The 25,749-nt window shown below is 40.4% G+C and overlaps 1 protein-coding gene and 1 long non-coding RNA gene across 5 annotated transcripts in view; one reads left to right on the top strand and one right to left on the bottom strand.

Moving 5' to 3' along the window:
• Positions 1–1,522: 1,522 nt before the first annotated feature.
• LOC147169275 (dorsal-ventral patterning tolloid-like protein 1) overlaps positions 1,523–25,749 on the bottom strand; it is a 35,987-nt gene continuing 11,760 nt past the window's right edge. Inside the window, exons 3-22 of the mRNA XM_086081748.1 lie at positions 23,450–23,551; positions 23,297–23,377; positions 22,469–22,645; positions 21,427–21,544; positions 18,187–18,365; positions 17,312–17,417; positions 17,062–17,186; positions 15,965–16,080; positions 14,599–14,701; positions 14,391–14,507; positions 13,414–13,559; positions 12,839–13,034; positions 12,454–12,579; positions 11,579–11,739; positions 11,322–11,502; positions 7,399–7,524; positions 6,320–6,447; positions 4,042–4,255; positions 3,016–3,266; positions 1,523–2,862 (exon numbers count right to left, since the gene is read on the bottom strand). Coding sequence (XP_085937874.1) covers positions 2,728–2,862; positions 3,016–3,266; positions 4,042–4,255; positions 6,320–6,447; positions 7,399–7,524; positions 11,322–11,502; positions 11,579–11,739; positions 12,454–12,579; positions 12,839–13,034; positions 13,414–13,559; positions 14,391–14,507; positions 14,599–14,701; positions 15,965–16,080; positions 17,062–17,186; positions 17,312–17,417; positions 18,187–18,365; positions 21,427–21,544; positions 22,469–22,645; positions 23,297–23,377; positions 23,450–23,551 — 2,888 coding nt within the window. The 3' untranslated portion in view covers positions 1,523–2,727. The remainder of the gene's footprint in view (positions 2,863–3,015; positions 3,267–4,041; positions 4,256–6,319; positions 6,448–7,398; positions 7,525–11,321; positions 11,503–11,578; positions 11,740–12,453; positions 12,580–12,838; positions 13,035–13,413; positions 13,560–14,390; positions 14,508–14,598; positions 14,702–15,964; positions 16,081–17,061; positions 17,187–17,311; positions 17,418–18,186; positions 18,366–21,426; positions 21,545–22,468; positions 22,646–23,296; positions 23,378–23,449; positions 23,552–25,749) is intronic.
• Positions 3,063–13,036, top strand: LOC147169276 (uncharacterized). 4 transcript variants are annotated; one of them, XR_015095725.1, is made up of 6 exons: positions 3,063–3,305; positions 3,634–3,756; positions 3,881–3,922; positions 4,032–4,204; positions 4,734–4,836; positions 9,786–13,036. It is a non-coding gene; the product is annotated as an uncharacterized LOC147169276 (long non-coding RNA). The 4 variants fall into 4 exon arrangements; XR_015095726.1 differs by lacking the exon at positions 4,734–4,836; XR_015095724.1 differs by lacking the exon at positions 9,786–13,036 and having other exon boundaries at positions 4,734–9,175.

Below are 25,749 nucleotides of genomic sequence, written 5' to 3'. Positions count from 1 at the left end.
AATATAATTTGAAAATTGAATTTAAAAAAATGTAAATAGAAATAATATATACATATATATATATATATAAAATCCGTTTTTTGTTTTCGCTTTTAGTCATTTATTTAGTCATTTATTTAATTTTAGTTTTGGCAATTTTGGTCCTCTATAGTCCGCTCTTTTTCGGGAAACCTCTTGTGCTTGAATGGGAAAAAACATTGTAGTATTGTGGATGGACAACAGGTGGAGGTAAAGAGGCTAAACAAATTCAATTAAAAACTGTTCATATTTACCTGGAAATAATAATATACAGTATTTTTTTTTTAATGAATTTATGGAAAAGACCACTGCAAAATTAACAGTTCCTCTAATCATCTTCTTATTCATCTCTATTTATAGTTATATGTTGGAATAAAAAAAGAACATTGTTTTATGATATAATTCTGATATTTTCATGGTTTTTATGCTATTTCTTGGCTTTTTGGGTGCGACAAACCGCATGCCTCCAGGCATCCATTTTGGCTCTACATGGCTCATTGGGCCAAAAAAGGTAAGTCGTACATTGGCAACTCTTTTCAACCTGTGAGTACTTTAATGATACAGAGGACGTGTAGGACATGTCAGCGTCACAGACACAGACATAGACTCTTAATAATAATAATAATATTTATAATAATAAAACACATTGGATAGGGATCTTCTCGAGCTTGGCACGTAAGGACGATTTGTCATCATTTCAGTTCAAAACGTTTTACATAAACACACACGCTTTATATATCATCTATAACACACTGATGCGGGAAGGGAATGTGCAGGGGAAATGTACATGAATAAGTTTGAATGAACCGCTACGAAATGACACACCAAGAAGTATTAGGGCCACACAAAATAAAATACTTCTAGAATAAAGTATTTAGAGAAAAATAATAATCTCAGTCGATTCAGTCACATTTTTAGAGATTAATGTTCTATCCTTATGTTAATGAAGTTGCTTTTTGTTGTTGTTGAGAAATTTGAGTCATCAAGGGAATAAATCTGCTTTGAAAAAGTTGTATTTTAAAAACAGTCAACAACAAAATTTTATATTTTCCATAAGTCAAATTTTTATCAATTACAAAATTTTAAATTTAACTATACTAGTAAAAAAAAAGCATGCTTTAATTGTTATTTTTAAATTGTCATATTTAGGAGAAATAAATGATGTCTTTATTCTGAAAAAAAAATACTTAATTCTTGTAGTGTCTTTTTTTTTTGTATACTGTTGCCCTAATACTTCTTAGATACTACACATCCAATCACTGCTTTCATTTTTTTCCTTTGTCTTGGTTAATGCCCCAAAGCATTTAAAGATGAAAACGTGACACACCAAACAAAGCATCCATGGAGTACTAAGGCAATAAAGTAGTTCCACAGGACTAGTGCTGTCCATCATGTCCGTCCCTGTAGCACCAATGGGAACGTCTCCTTGCCCGTCGTGCCCACAGATATTCCCTTTCTGATATCCACCAAGAAAAAAAAGATAAAGAGGGGGAAGCATTGAAAATAAGGGTTCAATTAGTCTATTTGCGACCTCTAAAATGTGAATTCTGCTACGTTTTCATTGCACTTTGTCTTTTAGTTAACATGATTATTGAACAAATACATACCGTAACTAAGAAACTATTCCATTTAGTTGTGTCATATATATATATATTTTTTTAGACCGCTTGCAAGGAGGCTAAGTGGGGCAGTGACTCGCCAGATCCAGCAGATGGGGCTGTGGTGAAAAAATAGTTGGCACCCACTTTGTAATGTGCATTACTACCACCCGCAGGACTGGAGTGGAAATTCAGTTGTTTTTTTGCCCACATTTTTATCCGAAAGCTTTTGCTTGCATTGGGAAGAAGGGAGACCAGTAGTGATCCACAAGATACTAAATTTCACACTTTTTTCCACTTGCCATTTACTTTCACCAGGTATGAAGGGAGACAGTAACCCACCAGATTTGTTGTTACTTTTTTGGCCATTACAGTCTACCTACACTTGGGCCAAGCGAGATTTTGACCCAGCAGATTGTTTAAAAAACAATTTTTTCAAGGGTGGGTAGAGACCCAACATATTTTCTTTCCCACCTTTTCACCTTTATATTCCCCTTGCATTGGGGACAAAGAGGCGCAATGGCCAACCATACCCAACCCCCACCACCACTTTTTTTTTTTTGCTGTAACAGTCTGCTTACATCGGGGCCAAGTGTCCCACCAGATCCAGCAACTATAGCAGTGCTAAAAAAAAATGTTGGCAGTTTACAATGCATATTACCACCACCTACAGGAATGGAGTGGAACTGCACTGTCAGGCAGGCATAGATACACGTTATTTTGCAGTTTGCTTTTCCTTGGTGGAGGTCTGATATTTTTTGTATGTATATTTTCTCAGTATGTGCGCGCACACACTTTAACGTCAACAAAATACATCTGAAGCCATTTTGGAGGTGGTAAATGGTGTGTGTGTTGGGAGGGGGGGGGGGGACAAAAATAAAATCAATAGTCTTGGAATAATCTGTACAGTTCAAGAATGGAGGATGCGTAAATGCTTGATGCATTTTCCATTTTTTCAGGTTCTTTATCTCTTTGCAGTTTGCCATTCCCGCATCCGACGAACAGCTTTTGACGTCCGCGATAAACGTCCGGAATTCTCTGCGTAATTCCACCCTGGAGTTTTTCCTGGGGGAGGTATCTCCGTCCATGGGACGAGGAGGTTTTCGGGAGGTCATTTCCTGGTGTGAAGACTTTCCTGGAACTTGGTGCTGGAGAAGCGGATGTGGAAGCCCTTCTTGCTGATGGTGTCGTCGCTATGGAAACGGATCAGCAAAGCGTCGCTGGGCGAGTAGATTCCTTCCCTTGGCTGACGGGAGGGAAAACATTGTCCATGTTAACGCAAGTTTGAAATGAATTAATACTATTTCTCAAATAGTGCTTGTTAAATAGACACGGTTTCTCAATTTGTCACCAGAGCTGAATACATTTTATTCCGATTCTTTTCTCTGTGCTTCCTTACCCCCGAGCCGCAGAATCGTCCGAGCCTGTGCGAGTCTGCATCGTAGCCGTTGTAGAGTTCGATGAAGTCGTAGCCGCAGTCGGCCTCCTCCTCCACCTCGAAGATGATAAAGCTGAGCTCGATGCCGTAACCCTGCTCGGCCGTCAGCAGCCACTCGCAGTCGCTGTGGCCCGGGTAGTTGTTGTCACCGAACTGGGCGTGCGAGTACAAGTTTTTCTGCCGAACGTCCGCCTTGAGACGACCGCCGCACTCTGTGCACATGACAACTTTGGGATTGGCACTATTTGAGGGTATACTGCATTTATTTGGATTCATTAGAAAATAATATTTGATCTATTTATTATTATTATTTTACCAACAGAGGTTTTGTACAGCACTTTGTTCCAACTGTGGATGCTGTTATTGTTATGTGTTATATATAAATAAAGTTTAGTTGATCGTATAAAATTATTTAGGGGGGAGGGGTCTATTTTTATCCAATGGAGATTTAAAGCAGCATTAAATGTTATTGTAAAGTAATTAAGTTAATGATATAAATCAATGTTACATTGCTATATAGTATTATAATTTGTAATTATTATTACCGTATATAAATGCAGAATGTTTAACACTCCACAGCTGTAGGGGGCAGCAGCACTCTGCCGGCCATTGGGGGCCCAGTACAAGGAAGAGGATGTCGTCACTGAAGCTGCTTTCAGGTTAACGTTACTGCATGTAGCAGCGTTGAAGCAGTGGTTGTAGGTATAAAACATCTTCCTAACTCTAGTATTTCATTTGGAGGACTTTTAAAAGATTTCAATGGCTTTTAAGAGCAAAAAATATTCGCCACTGCCACTTTTCAAGCCTGGTGTGTTTTTCGTGTTAGCCACTAGATGGAGAAATTGTTCCAGCCAAAGGTTTACTTGCGGTAAGTTAGTGAAGTGAATGAATGTAAAATGTCTCCGTCGTTTATATTCGGTTTTTTTCCTTTCTTTTTTTCAAATTTCAATAATAATAACTTTTGAAAAAACTTTTAGTTTGGTGTACCGGTGGCGTGAGTGGCCTGGAAGCCCTTCCGTTGCACGGAGGCGTCGGAGATGAATCTGAGGTACATCCGGTTGGCTGTGGACACCAGCGGCTCGGGAACCTTACTGCCGCATAACCGCCCCAAGATGGCCGCCGTATCGCTGTCGCCGTCGAAGGCCTCCAGGTGATCGTAAGCGCACTCTTGGTGCTGCTCGATCTCGAACTCGCTGAACGTCTACACGGTGAAGGGGATAAAGGGGGGTTTATACTTCCTACCAAAATGTTTTTGGCTTTTCTAAACCAAAAACCACCAAAGAAAATATGTGGCGCCCCAAGTACTGTCATCGCAATGCGCTTTACATTGAGTTCGGTACAGTACAATTGTTACTAGGTGTGACCCCCAAAAAAAAGAGAGAGAGAGAGAAAAGATGCATTGGATTTGACAAGGGTTCAATGGCTACCACTGTGTTTGCAAATCATATTTTCAATTACATAAGCGATTTTTAGGAGATTATGGAATCAAATGTTAATGACTACGTGTCCATGGCGGAGGCCAAGGATGTGCTTGTAAGACCTTGTAACCTCATGAAAAAGCATGTCATATAGTTTATTACAGCCTCATTTTTAAATATTAGAATCAAACTACCGGTAAGCTGATTAATGATGTTCAAATACAACGAAGCTCGCTTAATGAATGAATGCATGCTTGACAGGCTCAGCACTGCATACCAGTAGGGGGCAGCATGTTATCTGAAATTGATGGTCTACTACAAATAATGGGCGACAAGGAAACCTCATAACGCAATGGTGGCACAGGTACTGTACGCTACTTGTAAATAAGCAAACATTAAAGTTACTTAAAGATATATACAGTGTTCCCTCGCTATAACGCGGTTCACTTTTCGCGGCCTCGCTGTTTCGCGGATTTTTTGTGCGCGGATTTTTTTTTTACATTAATGTATATATTTTATAACATTTATGATGGTTTGAACATTGAGAAATGTGATAAAATGTAAATGCCACGACGAAAAAAGTGTATAAACTATGTGGTGAAGGGAACACTGTACATAGAAATATTTGAGTTACATAGTTACTTCATTACTGTTATGACTTTGTATTTATTTTTGGTTGTTATTTATTTATTTATTTATTATTATTTTTTAACCACGTACACACAAATCAAACGTTTGTGTTAGGCATGAAGGAAATGGGCTACTGGCACATAACATGCATGTGTGCACACCTGCAGGCCAAATGCACACACAAAATTGTGCGTGCCTGCGTGTGTGTGTGTGTGTGTGGGAAACAGATGGGGAAAGTTACCCGAGGCCTTTTTCAATCGCGTGACCACACTCCACGTATTTTAGCCCCATTACAAACAAGCACCTTTGATTTTATTCTCAGTGGAATGTAGAAAATCTTACCAAAAACAAGTCTACTGTTTGTAAGCGAAATGATGTCGTTTGTATCACACATCTTTTTCCTTTCCTTTTGTAATAGAGCTCAAATGTGTGGAAAAACGGGAAGGTGGAGTGCATGGATGTGCTTTGTAAACAAGTTTACCTTTCAAGTTTATGGCAACACAACATAAAGTGCACTTCGATCCTCTTTCGAAACAAATTAACCTTCGAATTTATGAAAAAAGATGATGTCACACTTGGATGTGTTTTGTAAACAAATATAAAAAGAATGTTACTTTAATGCTCTTTGGAATAGTTGACACGCTTGAGTGCTCTTTGTAAACAAGTTATCTCCCAATTTATGGGGGGGGGGCAGTGACATCACACTTGGATGCTCTTGTTTAAAAAACAAAAAAAAACGTTCTAGTTTATGGCAAAAGATGACATCAAACTTGGACACTCTTTGAAAACAAGTTTACCTCCTAATTTATGGAGGGAAGGAGAGATGGTGGAACACATGGACACGCTATAAACAAAGAAACCTCATTTATGGAGTAACAAAGCCAATGAACCTTTTAGTTTATGGAGGGAAAAGCCGGTGGTGAACTTGGATGCTCTTGTAAACAAGTTAACCTCGTAGTTTATGGAAAACGGTGACGTCGCACCAAATGAACCACCGAGTTTACAGGAAAAGGTGACATGGCACATGGATGCTCTTTGTAAACAAATTGACCATCCAGCTAACGGAAGAACAAGATCATGTCGAACTTGCGTGTTCTTTGTAAACAAATTAAACACCAAATTTATTGGGGGAGATGACGTTGCACTCGGATGCCGTTTGTAAACAAATTTGTTGCAAATCTGCAGTAATATTTGCTGTTTCAAAGGCTTCAACTTACGATCCTAACGCGGTGTCCCGGCGTGGCCGTGATGTCCCAGGTGCACTCCTTGCGGCTGGGGTACTTGTCGGGCCAGTTGGGGCTGCTCAGGCTGCCGCTGGGGCTGTGGATCTTGTGCTCGCACTCGGCTGCACACACACACACACACGCGCACGCGCACGCACGCGCACACACACACGCACAGGGGAAGTTGAAATGAAGGCTGCACAGGAAGAGGTCAAAGGAAATGGAAAGGGAACAGGAAGCAGCAAGCAGTAGGCATTTGAAAAAAAAAAAAAAAAGAAAGAAAAGAAAAGCATGCTGACAAGTTGAGTGTGAAATGGACACGCCAAACAATACGGACTGCAATTACACGCGCACTTCTCACAATGAGACCGTCACAATAATAAAGTCGCACCACTGGAGCGTAGCAAGCATGGAGGGCCAAAACTGCCCAAATTAAAAATAAATAAATGATTAATTAAATGAATACAGGTGAAAATAAAAACAGAAATAAAAGATATCATTAAAAAAATTAAATGCAATTTTTTTTTATAGAAATGGAAATAAAAACCCAGCCCAAGACACTATTTCCTAGGACTGCCCCCTCATTTGAATAACATTTTGACCTGTCTGCCGCATGAAATAAATAAATGTGAGAGCAGAGAGTTTTTATTGATTGATTGGTATTTAATTATATTTATATATTTATTTTTGTAATTACTTTGACATTTATTTGTATTTTTTGAATCTCTTTTTTTATTTTAATTTTTTAAACTTCATTATTTAGGGATATATATATATATATAGTTGTTTTTATTTAAATTGATATTTAATTTTTGAATTATATTTTTATACCCGTTTTTATTTTCAATTGTATTCATTTATTTATTATTTATTAATTAATTAATTTTACATTTTGGCAGTTTCGGCCCTCCATAGCAAGCACGTAGTGCTACGTTGCCATATTTATGAATGAAATACAATAACATCCACCAGACACGGGCTCCGAATCCGTTATGTAATTAATGCCTGCGCCCCGATCAAATTCAGCAAAATCGCTTTAGACTACCAGCGCAAAACCTTAGACTTGTACCCACCTTCCTTGCAGTCGTGCTTATTCTCGTGCAGCACGAAGCCGTGGCGACACTGGCACACGTACGAGCCCACCGTGTTGACGCACTCGTGCTGGCAGCCGCCGTTGTCCTTGCTGCACTCGTCCTTGTCTGACAACAAATGCGCGCAAATTCAAACGGGGTTGCAAACACGGACGAGAAAGTGTTTTTCACAGCGGGGAAAGGTGAGTCAATAGAGAAGAATCTGAACAAAACAAGCAACCAGGTCACGATGATATCACAGAATGGCAGCTGGGCGGCATCCTTTCAGGAGATATTCCCTAGTTTCCCATAATGTTCCATTATGTCCTCCCCCCCCCGCCCCCTTTATCATGTCCCATTGGGCCACAGTGTTTGTCGTGTTTCCAATTATGTCCTATAATTTCCCATTTTCTATCATGTTCTATTTTGTCCAATAGCATCACCTATTTGTCCCATAATGTCCCCTTTTATGTTCCAAAGTGCCTCATAATATCACGTTTTTATCCCATTATGTCCAACTTTGTCCCATAAAGTCCTTCACGGCCAGTTGTCTTATTGCTATGTCCAATTTTTTCAGTATTCCACAATGTCTCCCACTATGCCCCCTTTTATACCCCATTATGTAGCATTTGTTCCCCATATGTCCTATAATGTCCCCTATCATACCAATTATGCCATTATAGCAAGTGTTTGTCACATGGCTTCCTGTAATGTCCCTTTTTTTTTTATGTCCCCCTTATTGTCCCATCATGTCCCTTTTTGCCTCGTCATGTTACATAATGTCCCTAATTATGTTTCATCGTGTCCTAATATGTTCTAATGTGTCTGCAATTGTCACAATTGTAAAGCAAATGTTGGTCCCATAGTTTCCCAAAATGTCCCTTTTACTGTCCCATAATGTCACATTTGGTCTTCATATGTCCCAGTCTTTCTTGTCGTGTCAATTCTTGTCTCATTTTATGTCGCATTATGTCCCTGATTATGTCTTTTTTTTTTCCCAATCATGTCCCTTTAGTTTTATTGTGTTCCATAGTGTCCTTTATTGTCCCAATTGTGGCCCAATATATATAATGATGTCCCATATGTCCCAATTTATATAAAATGTTATCCCATGACGTCTCATAATGTCCACTTTTACGTCCCACTGTGTTCATTAATGTCTTACACTTCCCCCCATAATGTCTTAATTTTTCTCATTGTGTCATTTCCTTTTTGCCCGTGTGTGTGTGTTTGTGATGTGGTATTATGTTGCTATTGTGGGCCCAGTCTCGCTGTATCACTGTCTAAGGAGCTTTGCCGCTGATGCCACACTGCGCGTTCATTGTAGCAATCCTTAGGTCACCGCATACACACACACACACACACACGCACACAAATTTACGCTCACGTGGAGTAGACGTGTGTGTGTCTGTGTGTGTGTGTGTGTGTGGTTGCAAAGGAGACCTCCTCCAGTAGAAGCCGCACACACACACACACACACCCGCGTGCACAGCAAACACACCTAATTGTGGTTCATATGCACAGCGATGTTATAATTCGTCATTATGCATGTGACCGACGAAGAGGAAATCTGCATCAGGATTGCCTTGAAGTTGTTGTTTCTTTGTCTTAAAAGTCAACAAATGATTCCCTGCTTTGAATACGGTGAGGGATATTTGTTGTCATTTTCATTGGGGAATCATAGCAGTGTCCTCTGTGTCCACTTTAGGTTGTTGTTTTTTAGATAAAATGGTAAAATAAAGAAATTAATAAAAATCATGTAATTCAGCGACCCATGCTTTTTGTCCACGGTGATGGGGGGGGGGGGGGGTCATGTTACGATAGTCAGATTTTTTTGCAGGAAGAGTAATAATATTCTGAGTATAATATATTTTTGTGTAGCCTCTTCAGACCCGCATTTTTTCTTATGGGCAAAATGTATACATTTTTGCTGATTTTGACTCTTTTCCCGCATAAGAACAACATTAAAATGTGTTTTGGGTGTTATCTCATGTTTGTAGTTACTATAGTGGACGCCAGGATAATATGGATGTAACGTGTTGTAAACTTCTAAGCTTATATGCAAAAATTTTAACGTGAACATCATGCAAACTTGCGATTGTGATCCAATCATGAAGTAGAAGTGTTGACATTATCCAAATGATGTGTTTTATTGGTTTAGACATAATATAAATATGTCATGTCCACTGGGACCATCTATGGGTCTGAAGGGGTTAAGTAGATAAAAAAATACAGCTACAAAAATTCAGAATTTGCCACCAAAAAAAAGTTTTAATTGTACCTTTTAATTCAACTAATTTGTAGCCTGTTGCAATTGTATTATTGTACGATTGTATTATTGAGGGTAAAAACGTGGACTCGGGACAGAGCATTATGTTTCCCTCAGATAGGAAGAGAATGGATCTGGCGGTGATGATCCATGAAGACTTTCCAGCGGCCAATCATCACGTTACCTCGAACCTTGGGCGAGTCCGCCGGCCCGTTGGCGGCGGCGGCAGCAGTTATGCGGCCTCGAGCGACCGAACGGCCTCGCTTTGCATTCCGACACGACTCAAACACAAGCAAACGGTCAGGACACAACGCCATCTTGTCTGAGGGGGGGCAGAGGGTGGAACGCGAGTGGCCCGGGAGACGCCGGAGGCCCCGGACGTAGACAGGACATACATGAACTTACCAGTCACAACGTTAGTACAACTGAGAGCAGGTTAGAATTATAATCGTGCTGAAGTTAAAGTGGTTTCTAATATTTTGGCCCCAATGTGTAGCTAAACAGGTAAAAGTGACTGCACCTTTTGACATAATTTCACCTCAGTGTCATTAGAAGTTTTGCTACGATATGTTGACGTATGCTGTTTTGCTATGCGAAGCTAAGTTCATCCATAATGCTACATTGTTTTATAATATGCTATGTTTTATGCTACGATATGTTATGCCACATTAAGCTGTTACGGTTTGCTACGTAATGCTATGTTATGTTATGCTGTTACGCAACATTACATTATGCTATGTTATGTTAGCAATATATGGGTTTTATGCTACCTACATTATATGTTGCATTACACCATTGGATGTTATTCTATGCCATGTTATGCTATGCTAAATTATGTTATGCTACGTTACGTTATAGCACATTACTTTGCGCTATGTTATGTTACGCTACATTGTTATGCTACGTTATTTTATGATATGCTGTGTTATGTTATATGCTACGATATGTTATGCCACATGACAGTAAACTGTTACGTTATTCTACGTTATGCTATGTTACGTTATGTTTATGTTGTGCTGCGTTACGCTACGTTATGCTATGTTATATTAATACAAAGGCTTTATGCTAGCTACGTTATATGTTACGTTATGCCATTGTATGTTATTCTATGCCATGTTAGCTATGCTAGGTTATGTTATGCTACGTTACATTATACCACATTACTTTGTGCTATGTTATGTTACGCTACATTAGTACGTAAATTTAATGACATGCTATGTTATAGGCTACGATATGTTATGCCATATTAAATTAAGTTGTTACACTGTTCTACGTTATGCTATGTTACGTTTATGTTGTGTTGCGTTACGCTACGTTACGTTATACTATGTTATGTAGGCTTTATGCTATCTATTTCAGGATTTACGTTCTATGTTACGTTATACCACATTATGTTATGTTATGCTAAGTTACGTTACATTATGCTATGTTATGTTAATGTCACATGGGCTTTCTGCGTTATATGTTACATTATGCTTTGCACGTTATTCTATGCCATGTTATGCTAAGCTACATTACTAATATGCTACATTATATTATGCCACGTCACGTAGTGCTACGCTACGTTAAAGTGTGTCACATTATGTTGCGCTACGTTATCTTATGCTACAATATACAGTTATGTAACACACAGGCACCCACATCAAAGTGTGTTTACCTGAGAAGAAGTGCGCCTTGAAGCCTTTCTTTGACACGGTGTTGTCCGACTTGAACTCGATCCTCATGTTGTTGTACTGCGACGTGATGACTTCAGGGACCTCGGTGCCGCAGTATTTCCCATGCAGCTTGGAGTCGGGCGACAGGCCGCTGCGCACCTCCACGTAGTCGTACTTACACACCTGGTCAACACATGATGACATCACACCTCCACTACTATAGGTGGCGCCACAACAAAAGTTGGACAGCTGCACCCACCTCGTTGCCCTCCAGCTCAAAGGCCTCAAACTGCATGGAGATGCGGTACTGTGTCGGGGCCACCACGTGCCACACGCAGTTCTTGTTGGGCGGGTACTCTTTAGGCCAGCCCGGCGTGCTGATGGTGCCGTTCAGCTTGGACAACAGACCGCCGCACGCCGCTGTGTGGAAATAAGGGTGCACTTTACAACTTTAGCCAGCTTCCCACCCTACACGCTACATCGTCATCCAAACCCATCGCCTTATTTTGCAGTGGTTCTTTGTTTGTTTGTTTGGAATGGCTAACCCTCCTGCTCCATTCCCCTACGCACTACATCATCATCAAAGTACGCACTACATCATCATCTAAGTTTAAGGGTGAGTACACACGTTATTGTTTTATACTTAATTATACAAATTCTTTTTTAAGGATTTATAAAATTCGATGGATGACTGTCTTGCCTTAGGTAATCTTATTTTTCCACTCCCGTACACACTATATAATCATTGAAGCTCAGGCTGACAAGACTATTTATCATTGCTTTTACATAAAGAAATGAGTTAACTGATATTTACAGTTTAATTACGGTTAACACTGTGGAAAAAAATTCCTTCAGCTTCAGGAATGCGCCATCTCTACTACCCTACAAACTACATTGTCATCAAAGTTAAAGGTAAGTACACAACTAGTTTTGTAGCTAATTATCCAACTTCTTTTAACAATTTTATGACAGTTAAGAATGTTTAGGAAAACATTTTTTTATTCCCCTTTCCATTCCCCTACACACTATGTTGCCGTCAAAGTTCAGGATGAGTCGTAAATGCGCTTTTCACCACGCTCCTTCCTGACACACCACATTTGTTATCGTCAATGCTAGACCTAAAAGGAGCAATACCTTCACAGCTCTTTTTGTCGGGCGCAAGTTCGTAGCCTGGATCGCAGGCGCATTTGAAGCTTCCCAGCGTGTTGACGCATCTTTGCTCGCAGCCGCCATTGTCCGGCTTGGAACACTCGTCCTCCTCTGGAACACACGTAGCATTCGTGCAGACGAGGCTTTAGCTGCCACGTCAATGTTACGGCCATGTTGGGGTATAGTTTTGAAGGGGAACCGAGTTTCCTCTTCTTGATTAGAAAGTGAAACACGACTTAAATCATTCACTTTGGAATTTAACATCAGAAGGAAACAATAATAATTATGAATTTGATGTTGGAATCGAAAAGTTGTGCAAAACTACTCGAAAATGGCTTACAACACGAAAACATCCAAAAGACAAGCTCACCCTTGAAGAAGTTGGCGGCAAAGCCCGCCTTGTTGACCGTGCCGTCCGACACAAACTTCATCCAGAGCGTGTGCCCGGTGGAGCGCACGTCCTCGGGTTTGTCGTAGCCGCAGAATCGGCCAATTAGAGGGCTCGTTTCCAACGGGCCATCACGCACCTCCAGGTAGTCGTACGCGCAGCTGTCGTGTCGCTCGATCTACCGGGAATTAAAAAAAAAAAAAAAAAGGTAATTGAATGATGTAACTAAAATATAAGAAACAATATACTGTAAATATATTGAATAATAATAATAAAACAATATCGGAAATATTTTTTGGAATTTCTCCTCGCCGAAAGTTCAATATGCAAATTAATAAAGTAATGCCTTTGAATGGAATGAAAAAAAAAGTATATTGATGGGAGTCACACTTCAGCACTTGCACTTTACCATCCTATAAGAGCGTGAAACCCAAGCCAGACATTCCCACGCACACTTCTGAGATCTCCTTGGCCTTTTTATTCATGTGACGTCACTGGTGGACCCCCGCCCCTCCCCACCATAGCCTCAAGAGGACAAAACATAGCCAAGTAAACACCTCGAAGGCCTGAAAGCTGAGGCCCACGTTGTATCCCTCGGACACGGTGATCCTCCACACGCACTCTTTGGAGGGCCGGTAATCGTCGGGATAGTTGGGGGACTGGATCTGCCCCGAGTCTTTGTTGATATCGCCACCGCAGATGGCTGCACAAGCGCACAAGAAAGAAAAGAGACGTGTTATTGTTAGATTATTTGTTTATTCAGTATAATCCGGAATGAGTGCTTCACTTTTTCCACATTTTACGTCATAGTCTTATTCCAAAATAGAATACAGTTGTGCTTTGAGATGTTGGTTTAATTTCTTGTATCACTATGTTCACATCTTAAAACATCTTTTTCCATTGAAATGAATGAAAATGCCATTAATGTGTTTAAGCATCCCTCCAGAAGAACAAAAATATTTGTACTACTGTTTTTTTAATACGGACAAATAACACTCTATAACATTACAAACGTACAAACATAGCGTAATAATGTGATTAATAGAATGTAAGGAATTAAGACAGTTTGTGCAATCAAGATTTTATGCTGCAGCTGAATCCATTGTGCTGCTCCTTCTGGTGTGCCAGCCTTGGCCACCGGGAGGCAGTATAATGTTACAGTCATGCAGACCCAAACGAAGAAGAATAGACTTGCAGTGACTCATCAACTTTATGTAAAAACACACCTGTGGTTATTGTTATGTTATCTGTGTTGCTCCACCATTTGGTTTCAAACAAAACCATGACTATCAATGCTAGCTGTTTGCAAGCCAGTTGTTTTTAGCTAACACTCATCTTTCATGGAAAATGCTTATTGGAATTCTATCTCCGTTAAAAATAAATACATCAAATATAGCTGTATTTTTCAATTAATTTATCATGGCCATCCGTTATAAGCGGATTTTTGCTATGCGTGGGCCAGCCTGCTCCGTATCCCTGCAAATAGCACCGTATGTTTAAAATTTTTTTATTTTTTTTTATATAATATATATACCTTCATAAACGGCAGCGAAGCCTTTCCCCACCCAGTTGCTGCTGCTCCGGAATTCTATCCACATTCTGCTGTCGGTGGAGGTCAGGACGTCAGGAAGTTTGTCTCCACAAAACCTGCCTGTGGCGCACACATCTCATTTTTTTTTTTTCACGTCTCACCACACTTTTTAATTATTGTTGTGTACGTGTGTGCGTTGCAGGCGTCTGACCCAGCAGAGGAGCTTTCCTCCAGTAGCCGTCGCGCACCTCCATGTAGTCGTACCAGCACAGGCTGCTCTTGTACAGGTCCATGGTGGTGAAGTTCAGCACGATCTGTGGCCGCATGGCGTCAAAGAGGAGTAAGGGGGGAGGTTCTTGTCTCTCCTTTTTGTTGCTGTTCACTTTCAACACGTGAGTGCGTCACAATGCGTTTGTGTCCATGTGCCGATGTGTACTGTGTATGTGAACCAGTAGGTTCTGGAGGTTAAACTACACTTCTTTCATTGATTAAAAAACAACAAAACAACATTTTCATGACATTAACATTTCAAAGTTTAATGTATGAAATAATTTTCTCATTTCTCAACCGATTTTCATGAGGGTTACTTTTTTTTGTCAACACCAAAGCATGTGCTTTCAATATATACAATTTGGGAAAACAAATTCCCAGCGAAAGGTTCCTACTCCCAGTTTTCTCGTGCGCAACCATATGCACACTGATCTGAAGATATCACTGGATAGCCAATAGGCCAAGACTTTTAAAGTCGCAAGGCCGCCATATTGCTCCTCCCAAGAAACGTTTCTCGGCATACGATCCTATACATTTACAATTTCCAAATTGGAGAACATTTGAGACAGTAATTAGTAGAAACAGCATGATTTATGATGTTTTAAATGTGTTAAACGTAAACAAGAGGATTTCAGACATTTTGCAACTTGCCTTAAATACACGTATAAATTATGTGCTTAATGATGTTTACAGGAGGAAACTTGTTTGTTTTTTATTAAAGAATTATAACTGTAATTCAACAAAAGATGCCTCTGCCAAATCTAATATTGGAGTCTAAGAAACTCAGCTTATTTTATTAATATATAATATTATTACTTATTAAAAAATAGTGACCCCCCCCCCCCCCCCCCCCCGGCCTTATATTAACTGCCTACGAGCTGTATATGTCTCTTCTGTACGTATATCGTTACAGTAGTATGCTCGCAAGATGGGAGGAGCAAGATGGCCGCCCTGTGACTTCAACGGCTTGCACGGGCTATCGGCTATCCAGCCGTATATTCAGGTCAGTGCGTATGCAGCACAATGTACTGGCGTCCATGGCTTTTTTTTGTTTTCTTGCCATCCACACACATGAAATTCGCGACTTTGACACTCCTAGCTTAGCATCGCCGCAGGCACACAGCTCAAAGGGGGCGTCACATCTGTCTCGCGTAGTATGTTAGCTGAAAAGCTCTTTTTGATAATGCCAAAACCAAATTTCTGAAATATGGCTCACTGTGACAAATTATGCAGTGGCGAGTTACATAATGTTTGCGCTAGCGTGTGTGTCTGTTTGTGTGTGTGTGTGTGTGTATATATATCTATACCTTCTCTCCAGGTGTAACAGATATTCTCCACACGCAGTGAGTATATGAAGGGTATCCATTGGGGTAACCAGGAGATGAAAAATTGCCTGTGGAATCTTGCAGCGTCTCTCCGCATGCTTTAAGACACACACTGCAGTGTTACACCGTACGTTTATATTCATGGAATATGTTCAGACAGAAAACAATCGACGAGATCTCATCGAAAAGTACCGAATGGTATATATTGGTCATTTTTATTCACGTTTGCGTGTGGATTTGTGAGATTAAGCTCTGGAGATTGGTCACATTTTCAAAATAAAAGCGATGATTTTTTATTTTTGATTTTGTCGTTATATGAGTGTAAATTGACAAAATAATTGCATATCTGGCAAGCTTTCAATTTGAGATATGACTTTAGTGTGGCGCCAAAGTCAATTGGCTACCAGTTGTCTTCAAAACGATAACCACATTTTGCCTTGATTTGGTAACTAAATAAGAGGCTGCGATAAGTGACATTTATTTTTTATATATTTTTTTATTTCACTGACATGTTAGGATACATTGACAAGATATAAAATATCCGGAAAATCCTCACCAAGACCATTAATTTGAGGTATGACTCGATGAGGTTTGTAGTAAACTAGTTTTTGACATGATTAGTGTTGAAATTTTGAGGATTTTTATTTTTATTTTTGGGGTCATTGCATCATCATATGACAACATATATAGCTAGATTATAAATGAAAAATGTAATTCGAATAAATAGATTTTTGACCTACTTACTAAGTGACTCTCTCGGCTGACGTGTGAACATTTCATGACACACGCAACATGTCATGACGTGCGTCTGTGTGTGTGCGCGCGCACGTGCTCAACAGATGAGATCGTAAACCTTTGCGACAAATTCAACCCAAATTGACGTCAGCGTCGCTCGTCGGGGACCGCAGGAATGTCAAAATTGTGCGCGGGAAGCGATCAGAACGCAGTGTGACGTGTCTAAACACACACACACACACACACACACACACGCACACACACCCTACGCAAGCAGTTGCACTGATGAGCTCATCGTCCACACACAAACATGCACAGTGTGATAATAAATATAATGAAGTTACCTGGACATCTATAGAGCTTCCTTGCCTGTGCAATGTCTCCTTTACTGAGTCGAGTCCGCTGGCCAATCGCGGGCCGGACGCCGTTTTCGTCCCTGGACGGAAGGATGGTGTCAAGGAACATCCCCCTTAAGCACAAAAAAAAAAAAAAAAGCACAATTTTAAAGAATTCAATCCAAAATGGCAACATAAAGGACAAGATACACCGATTCGGATTGTTGGTTGATTCCGATCTTTGTGTTGAGTGTTTTACCGTGAGAAGGTGTTCCTGGCGTAGTGCATGATGCTGTCAAAGTCATACGGCTCGCCCAGAGAGTTCACCTCGCCCGGCTCCATTTTCAGGAAGTTGTACTCCTGACCTGGGTGAAGCGCGCACACACACACACACACACACACACACACACGAGCGCGCATACGCAAGCACACACACACACACACACACACAGTCAAAAAATATTTTATTATTATCTGAGCAGTTGACTTGTACGCACTTTCTAAAGTGGCTTAAAGAACTTTGGCGGGAATTGAAAAGGTAGCAATTCTAGTCTAACCGAGGCTTTAAACATTTATTTGTTAACCTTAACCCTTGTTTGAACCCTAATTTGAAACTAATTCGATTTGACATCCTAGAATTAGAAAACCTTAGCATTGTTTTTGAAATCTTACTTTTCAACCGTTGTAACCCCAAGAAATCTCTATTTGAAATCCGAACCCTCGTTTAATTCAGAGCCCTTAACATTGCTTGAAACCCTCAACCTGGCTTGAAACCCTAACTCGAAACAATATTTTGAAACCCTAGCATTTGTTTTAAAACCTTACCCAATCTTGGCCCTCATTTTCATTTAATCATGGCCAATCACGGCTCACCTGTTTTCTGGGTTTGGTCAGCAAACTGAGCCATGATTGGTCGTTACGTGACCTACTTCCTCAGCACAGGTGATGTCATCATCAGTCGACAGCAAGTGGAAAATTTGGTTTTTAAAGGTATACATTTTACATGAAAAATAATCAAATTCATTCTGGACATAATATTAACTTTTTTTAATGTGCTGAAAATGGCTCAATGCGTCCAGTATCCCTTTATTTAAAGAGTGAGGTCAGGTGCATTGTGGGTAGCACGGTCCTCACCTGGTTGGATGTTGTCGCGTATGATGGTGACGTGGTCGTCGCGGTCGGGCCGCGTGTGCTCGTGCCAGAATCCGATGACGTGGCCCAGCTCGTGCACCACGATGCCAAACTTGTCGCAGTTCTTGCCGATGGAAATGGCCTGGGGCCCGTTGCCGCGGCGACCCACGTAGGAGCAACACCTAAGCGGGGTTTTTGGCAGGCGGTTAACACTTACGGAACGCAAACTATTATTGTTTGTACAGTTTCAATTTTGAGCTTTTTTTTTTCCTTGATTGAACACGCTCCAGTAAAAGCTAAAATCCATTTTTGGTAGACACGGGTCAAATTTGTCCTGCGACAGCCTCAGCCCACAAAATTGTTCTGGCTTATAAACAAATGACATTTTTAAATCATTTCATTTTTTTGTGTATTTGTGTCCTGTGAAATAATGACATTCAGGCTATTTTTTATTGCTGCCAAATGTCAAAGCGGGTCAAATCTGACGGGTTGGCGAGGGACGTGTTACACATTTTAACACACACACACACACACACACACACACACACACACACACACACACACACACACACAAAGAGTCAGGATTTCCTGCCTCGTACTCCATCCAGCAGAGGAAAAGCTGCAGGATTTATTTATTTACATTCAACGCTCCGATAGCACCGTCGTTTCATAACTGAAAGCTGTGAGCGTTCACATATCACACACACGCACACACAAAAGTTCTCCTATTCTGGCTCGCCGAGACATTCCGTGCCGGGCTAACAAATCTGATTAAAGTTATCCCGCGAGCCGAGATCGGGATCCGGGACTTTTGTTTCGTTCATTTATTCATTTGTGCAATGGCCGTGCCACTCTTTTTTTTTTTTTCTCCCTCTTGCGTTTGTTTTGGTCTGTCCGTCCGTCAGTCTGTCTGTCCCCCCCCCATGGCGCACGTGTATCTGTCCATCCGATTAAAAGGGTCTAATCTCCAACGCGGCCATCATGATCGTCGGTTGACATCCACGTCTTTAATTCGCTTGAATGTGTGCAAGGATTAGCTTCTTTTTTTTTTTTTTTAAATCCCTTTAAGAAAAAAAGCTCCAATATAATTCAAATGAATGAATGCCATCCCCTATTGAGGTAATAATTGCGCAACTGCTGACGATGTTATTATGCATTAATACATGTGTATCATGATCAATAATCAATTGAAACAAAAAAAGAATAATGGCATGCCTATTTCTCATCAGATTCAAATCGATAACCAAATGGTTTGTTCAGGAAGCGTTTCTTATAAATAATCGAGCCTTTCTACGGTTTACGATTCGAGTCGAGATTTTGGAAGAACAACTTGGAATCCGAATCGCGAATTTCAAAGAAATATTCCAGCAAAAGTTGACAAAAGATCCAAATGAAAACTTTTTTCTTTTTTTTAAAATTTCGAAACAAAAAAAAATGCTAGGGAAGTTTTGAACGCCGCGCTATTGCATGGCTATTTTTTTTTAAACAAATTCAAATTCAATCACATGAGGAAATTCAGTTTTACTAAGGACATGTATGGTATTACTTTTTAAAAACAATTTAATTACCGTAATTCCAAAGCATTCGGTTCTTTCTACCAGAAGATGAAAGTTGAGATCTAGCACGTGCACACATAACCACTAGGTGGTGCTCAAGCACATGCCCTGGAGGAAAGAAGTGCCCTTTTCCTGCAGCCTTTTTTCCGGCATTCATAAATATTAGAAAAATATATATTTTCACTCTAAAAAATATATATATATTTGAGTTGCACTGGTTATAGGTTAACTAATGGAGAATAAATAGAGTGGAAAACATTTATTTTTTTTTACTTATTTATATTGGCCTCTTAAAATAATGGCGTAAGTCATTATTTTGACAAAATGTATTTATTTTTTGTCCTTAATTAATATCACCTCTGCCAGAATTGGCTACATCCTTGGTTAAAAGGGTAACGATTTAACCAAAATCTTGACATTTGAACAGGGGTGTGTAGACTTTTCATACACTAGCTTCCCTTGACCTCTTTTGTTAATCGTTGTTGATTGTCTTAACAGAAAAAAAAGTTGAATGCTGTAAAATGTTGTCCAAAAAAAAAAGTTTAATACTTAAACTGCAATTGTTGTATGATGCTGCCTTTTTGGGGGGGGGGGGGGCTTGTGCACCTGCCTGCAAAAATGTGTGCACGTGCCTGGATGAGATTATGATTACTCTGATGTCACAAAAACATCTCAGAATCCCACGAAAGTTCTTGCAGAATTTTTGAAGAATTGCTATAATCTGTTGTCATAAATCAACACGCATTGGAGGCCTCCTTTCATGTCTTTTGGCTTGGCGACAAATAAAGGTTGCAAACACTTTAAGATGCCGCCGTCCCGCGGCTTCGCCAAACAATGCGCTTTCTCACACCCGCGGGGAAACACGGCGAGCGTACAAACACTTAGCAGCCCGCCGTGTGATTGGCGGGATGTGGAAACAGGAGCGGGACAGGAAGGAAAGCGGAGCCATTGTTGAGTGAGCGTATCGTCTCACGCTGTGACAAGGTCACTTCTGAGCACGCGCGCGCGCACACGCACACACCCGTGGTGGGAAGTAAAAAGGATAAAGACATTCGACCTGAAAGTCGTTTTTTTAGGTGTCTGTACGTAAGTGTTGATTTCTCCGATGACTTTTTACTTTCTACTCTGATTGTAAAAGCGTGAAAATATTCAGAACAGTTTTTTTTTTCTAAGGGGAGTCAACAAATAATCATGGAAAATGTATTTACTTTAAGATATAGATATACATTTGAAAGAAGAACAAAACAATCTACATTTGAAAGAAGAACAAAACAACAGCTAAGTTTTTGTTGAAAATGATAAAACGGCAACTGCTGTGTGATCCTGCTTTTTACGCCTACAGAAAGTGACGGGTACATTTTATAACATACATTTTTGCTCATTATTATTTTCAGTGTGTTTACTCCACGTTTGCTCCATGTTTACGTTTATCACCTCGTTTTCTTAACCTAAGCAACCGCGGCGTAGGATGGCGTTCTCTTTCATCATCTACGATTGGCTCAGATTACCGCTCGTGATGAGAGGCTAAAAAACTGTTACTAATGAATGTTAAATCATCTTTTTTAAAGAACCTTTTAAGAATACAGTCAGTACTTCTACTTGAACCTCTTTTTTTTTTTTTTTTTTTTTTTACACAAGTATCTGCATTTCTATTTAAGTACGGGATTTGATGACTTTTGCCACCCACCCGCATGGTCTGTAGGTGAACACGATGTAGCTCTCCTCGTCGGTCTTCTCAATGAACGTTACACACGTTTGTTTCTCCCAGTGACGCATGGCCTGCTTGAACATGGCCCTCTGACTACCTGTAACACACACATAACACATACACACTTTACAACAATGATTTTCTGACTTCTTGTCTGCAAGATAATTAGCAGTAAACCATAATGCCGTATCGTGTTTTTTTTTTTTGGGGGGGGGGGGGGCAATCAAAAGCGCTGATATGATCGTGAGGCATCAAATTAATCTCACATTGCTGTCTACATGCAGCATTTCAAGTTGTGGCATTACCCCGTGGCATTATGGGAATATTCAAAATACCCCATTGCATTATGGGAAAAAATCTCAGTTTTTAGTGTTTGGCCGTCATCTTACCAAAACAACTTTATCAATATGTTTGAACATATTACTAAGTTGTTTGAACACACACACACGTTGGGTTTACATGTCTAGTGGGGACATCTCATTGACATAATGTATTTCCGAGCCCCTTACCCGAACCCCAACCATCAAAAATGATTGCCTACCCCCATTCCTTACCCTTTAACCTCAACCATAACCCAATTCAAACCTAAACTCTAAAACCAAGTTTTGACCCACAAAAAGTTTGGACTCATGGGGACCACCAAAATGTCTCCACAAGGACACATGGTCCCCATAATGATAGTAAAAACACAGAAAAAGGTCCCCATGATGTGATATAAATCCACACACACACACACACAAGTTTGTTTTACTATCTTTGTGGGGCCATCTCATTGATATAATGCATTTCCTAGCCCCTCCCCCTAACCCCAACCATCAAAAATGATTGCCTACCCCTACTCCTTACCCTAACCTCAACCATAACCTAATTCAAACCTAAACTCTAAAACCAAGTCTTGAAACTTGTGGGGCCCAGCAAAATAGCCCCACATGGACGGGTGGGCCCCACAACTCTGTGAAATCCCGATTATGTTCGCCCCACTATGTAACAAAAAAACAAGACCACACACACACAATCTTACCGGTGAAGTTCCCACCGATGACATAGGGAATGACCCCCCCGGGCCAGATCCTCTCGGCTCGTGAGGTGGCTGCTCGAGGAAAGCGGTCTTTTGTGGCTAATCCCGCCTTGAGGCTTTTGCCGCTTTTGCCGCTTTTGCCGCTTTGGCTCTTGTGACTGGAGTTTTTCGGGAGCAAGTCTAGGAAATGAAATTCACATTTAGGTTTAGGCTGGTTCACAATTCATCAAGACTGCACCAGAGATAAAATGGCTGAGTCAGGAAATTTTCGGAGGGTCTACGTAGTAATGAAGAGTTGTCTGGTTGCACAATTCAGAATTCTGACCGCCAACTTGAAACTCGAAGCCAGGCTTGATACCCCAATTTGAAACCCTGACATTTGTTTGAAACACAGTGTTTCCCACACCATGTTAATACTTGGGCGGGCCTCCCAAGTAAATTGGCCACCACCCAAGTAGATTTCAAGAAAATGTAATCAAAATATATATATTTTTAATAAGTGTCGCGAGCATATAACATTAGTTCGCCGTCACTCAAGTTAGCGGAGACGCAAGTAGCAGGACTAAGAACACCCGCAACCCCCCACCCCCCACCCACCCAACCCCGCATTAGAGTCCATCCACCCAAGTAGATTTCAAATCTAATTTGTAAAAGCAACTGGAAAAAGCTTCTTGTTTTGCGTGTCTTTAAATTAAGGATTACTGCCACCTACAGGACAGGAGTGGAATTGCACAATTTCTGATTTAAATGACTCCGATTGTTTTGCCTTGGCGAAGGTCTGAGCTCCGCTTAGTGCTTTTCTCTCCATCGGGTGCTTGAGTGTCATCTTACCCAAGCCAAAATTTCGTATCCTCTCCAGCAACAGGTACAACGAGGCTCGCTTGGTCGCTACTCGTTGCTCCTCCAAACCACCTGACACAAACACGCGCGAGAATCACAAGTGAGCATTCTTAGCGTGGCTACGTTAAGCCCCGCCCGACTCACCCGATGTGTGTCCCTGCACGGTGCGCGTCAGCTCAACGGTCCTGTCGATCTGGAACATGCCAAGGTCTTCCTCGTCTAAGGCGATGTCACCCCAGAACGCAGCTGCAACAACCGCAAACCGTTTAAACTTGTACAGCGTCGGTCTCAACTGTGTCAATGATTCAGTCAGTCAGCTAGTTAGTTCGTACATGGCAAGTTAGTAAGCTAGTTTGGTTGATTGCTAGTTGATGAAAGAGTGCTTGGTTAGTTGTTTTTGCTGGTTGTTCAGTTGTTGGTTCGTTAGTAGTCAGTTAGTTTTTAGCTAGGGTTTGGGTTTGATGCTCTTGAGTTAGTTAATTAGTTAGTTAGTTAGTTGGGATTCACGCTTTAATTAGTCACCTAGCAAGTCTTATGTGTTGGATCAGAAAGCTAGCTAGTCAGTTAGCGAGCCTTTTAATTTGTTGGTTAGCCAGTTAGATAGGCTAGTTAGTCAACTTACTCTTTAGTTAGTCAGTTAGCAAGTCTGCGGGTTAGAAATCAAAGTAGATGAAAAGAGGGAGGGACGGATAGTCAGTCAGTTAGTTATTCAGTCATTGATTAGCTGACTAACTTAACCAACTGGCGACTGACTGATAATGACCTGAATGACGACCTGACTCACGAAGCTGAAAATAACAAAATCATGCGAGTAACTTACTGATTACTGACCGAGTGATGATAACCTGATTAACAGACCGGCTGGCTGACTAACAGATTTGATCAAATTTACAACAGATGAAGTGACTGACTGACAAACGACGACGCAAGGTGAGGCGACTTCAGCGAAATGTTCCGCCGGCCAGAGAAAGAAGCTGACGCGAGCGCAAGAAGATGAAGGAAGAAGTGAGCTGATTTGACTTGCTGCTGTTAATGAAGCCACGTTGTTGCTGTAAATAGCACAAAGTCAGGCGTGCGCATGGAGGTCAACATCCACACACACTCAAACACACACACACACACACACACACACACACACACACACACACACACACACACTTGCGGTAATGCACCAAACTCCAGCGAATAAGATCAACTTCCAATAAGTTCCATTTCCTGTTTTATGGTTACGTCACATCTTGTCAAAACTTGCATTTCCTTTTTAACGTTTATCGTCACATTTTCTGTTTTACGGTTAACGTCCCTCTTTTTTGTAAGTTCCATTTCTAGTTCTACAGTCATTGTCACATTTTACCATCAATTATTTTTCCTGTTCTATGGACATTTTTTAATAAGTTCCATCCATTTCCTGATCTGCTTTTATCATTGCATTTTTTTTAGTAACATTTCCTGTTCTCTGGTTATCAATTTTTTCAATAAGGTCCATTTCCTGCTTTTTATCATTGCATTTTTTTTTAGTAAGTTAATTTTCCTGCTCTATGGTTATCACATTTTTTAATAAGTTCCATCCATTTCCTGATCTGCTTTTATCATTGCATTTTTTTAGTAAAATTTCCTGTTCTCTGGTTATCAATTTTTTCAATAAGTTCCATTTCCTCATCTACGTTGATCATTGCATTTTTTAAGTAAATTCCATTTCTGATTCTGTGGCTATTACCACATTTTTCGGAAAAAGTCTACATTTACTTAAATTCTATTTCCTATTCTATTGTTGATCACATTTTTTACAGTAAGTTCCATTTCTTGTTCTGCAGTTCTCATCACATTTGTCAAAAAGCTCAAATTCCTGTTCCATGGTCATCGTCACATTTGTCTCCGACAACAACAAAAAGCCAAAGAAAAGGCAAAAGCCACTTGCGAAAAATCCCAACTGGATGCTCGACCTGATCGGATGCGATGTTCCACGCGTGAACTCTGTGACTCACGCACTGTGACTCACGCTCACACTTCTTTCTACACACTAAAATATTCAACACTTAGGGCGTCCTCCAGCCGCTGTCGCAACACTTTTACTACTATAAAATGCAAAGTCCAGTTGAAGCACTTGGGATTTTATTTATTTTATTTCCTGTGCGGCCCGTACATTTAGCCAACAACGAGCCAATGTGGACGTTTTAATCACCGTTCTGTTCCTGTCATCTTTCAATCATCTCAGTTTCATTAGCTCATTGATTTTGTGAGTAAGGATCAGTCTACTTGCTGGAGAAGTAAAACCGCCTTCATTGCAAACTACGTTGACTGTTGACCAAGTCAATCCCATACCTTGTAGGTATGGAGGACCAAAACTGCCCAAATTCAAAATAAATAAATGACTAAAATTGAAAATGAAAACGAATATAAAAAATATAATTCGAAAACTAAATAAAAAAATTAATGGAAAAAAT

Source organism: Leptonotus elevatus, chromosome 8, assembly GCF_054856555.1.
Source record: "Leptonotus elevatus isolate MCC_2025b chromosome 8, RoL_Lele_1.0, whole genome shotgun sequence".
In the NCBI taxonomy this organism is placed as follows: Eukaryota; Metazoa; Chordata; class Actinopteri; order Syngnathiformes; family Syngnathidae; genus Leptonotus; species Leptonotus elevatus.
Note: the sequence above shows the minus strand (reverse complement) of the source record. Positions and strands in the feature narration are given on the sequence as shown.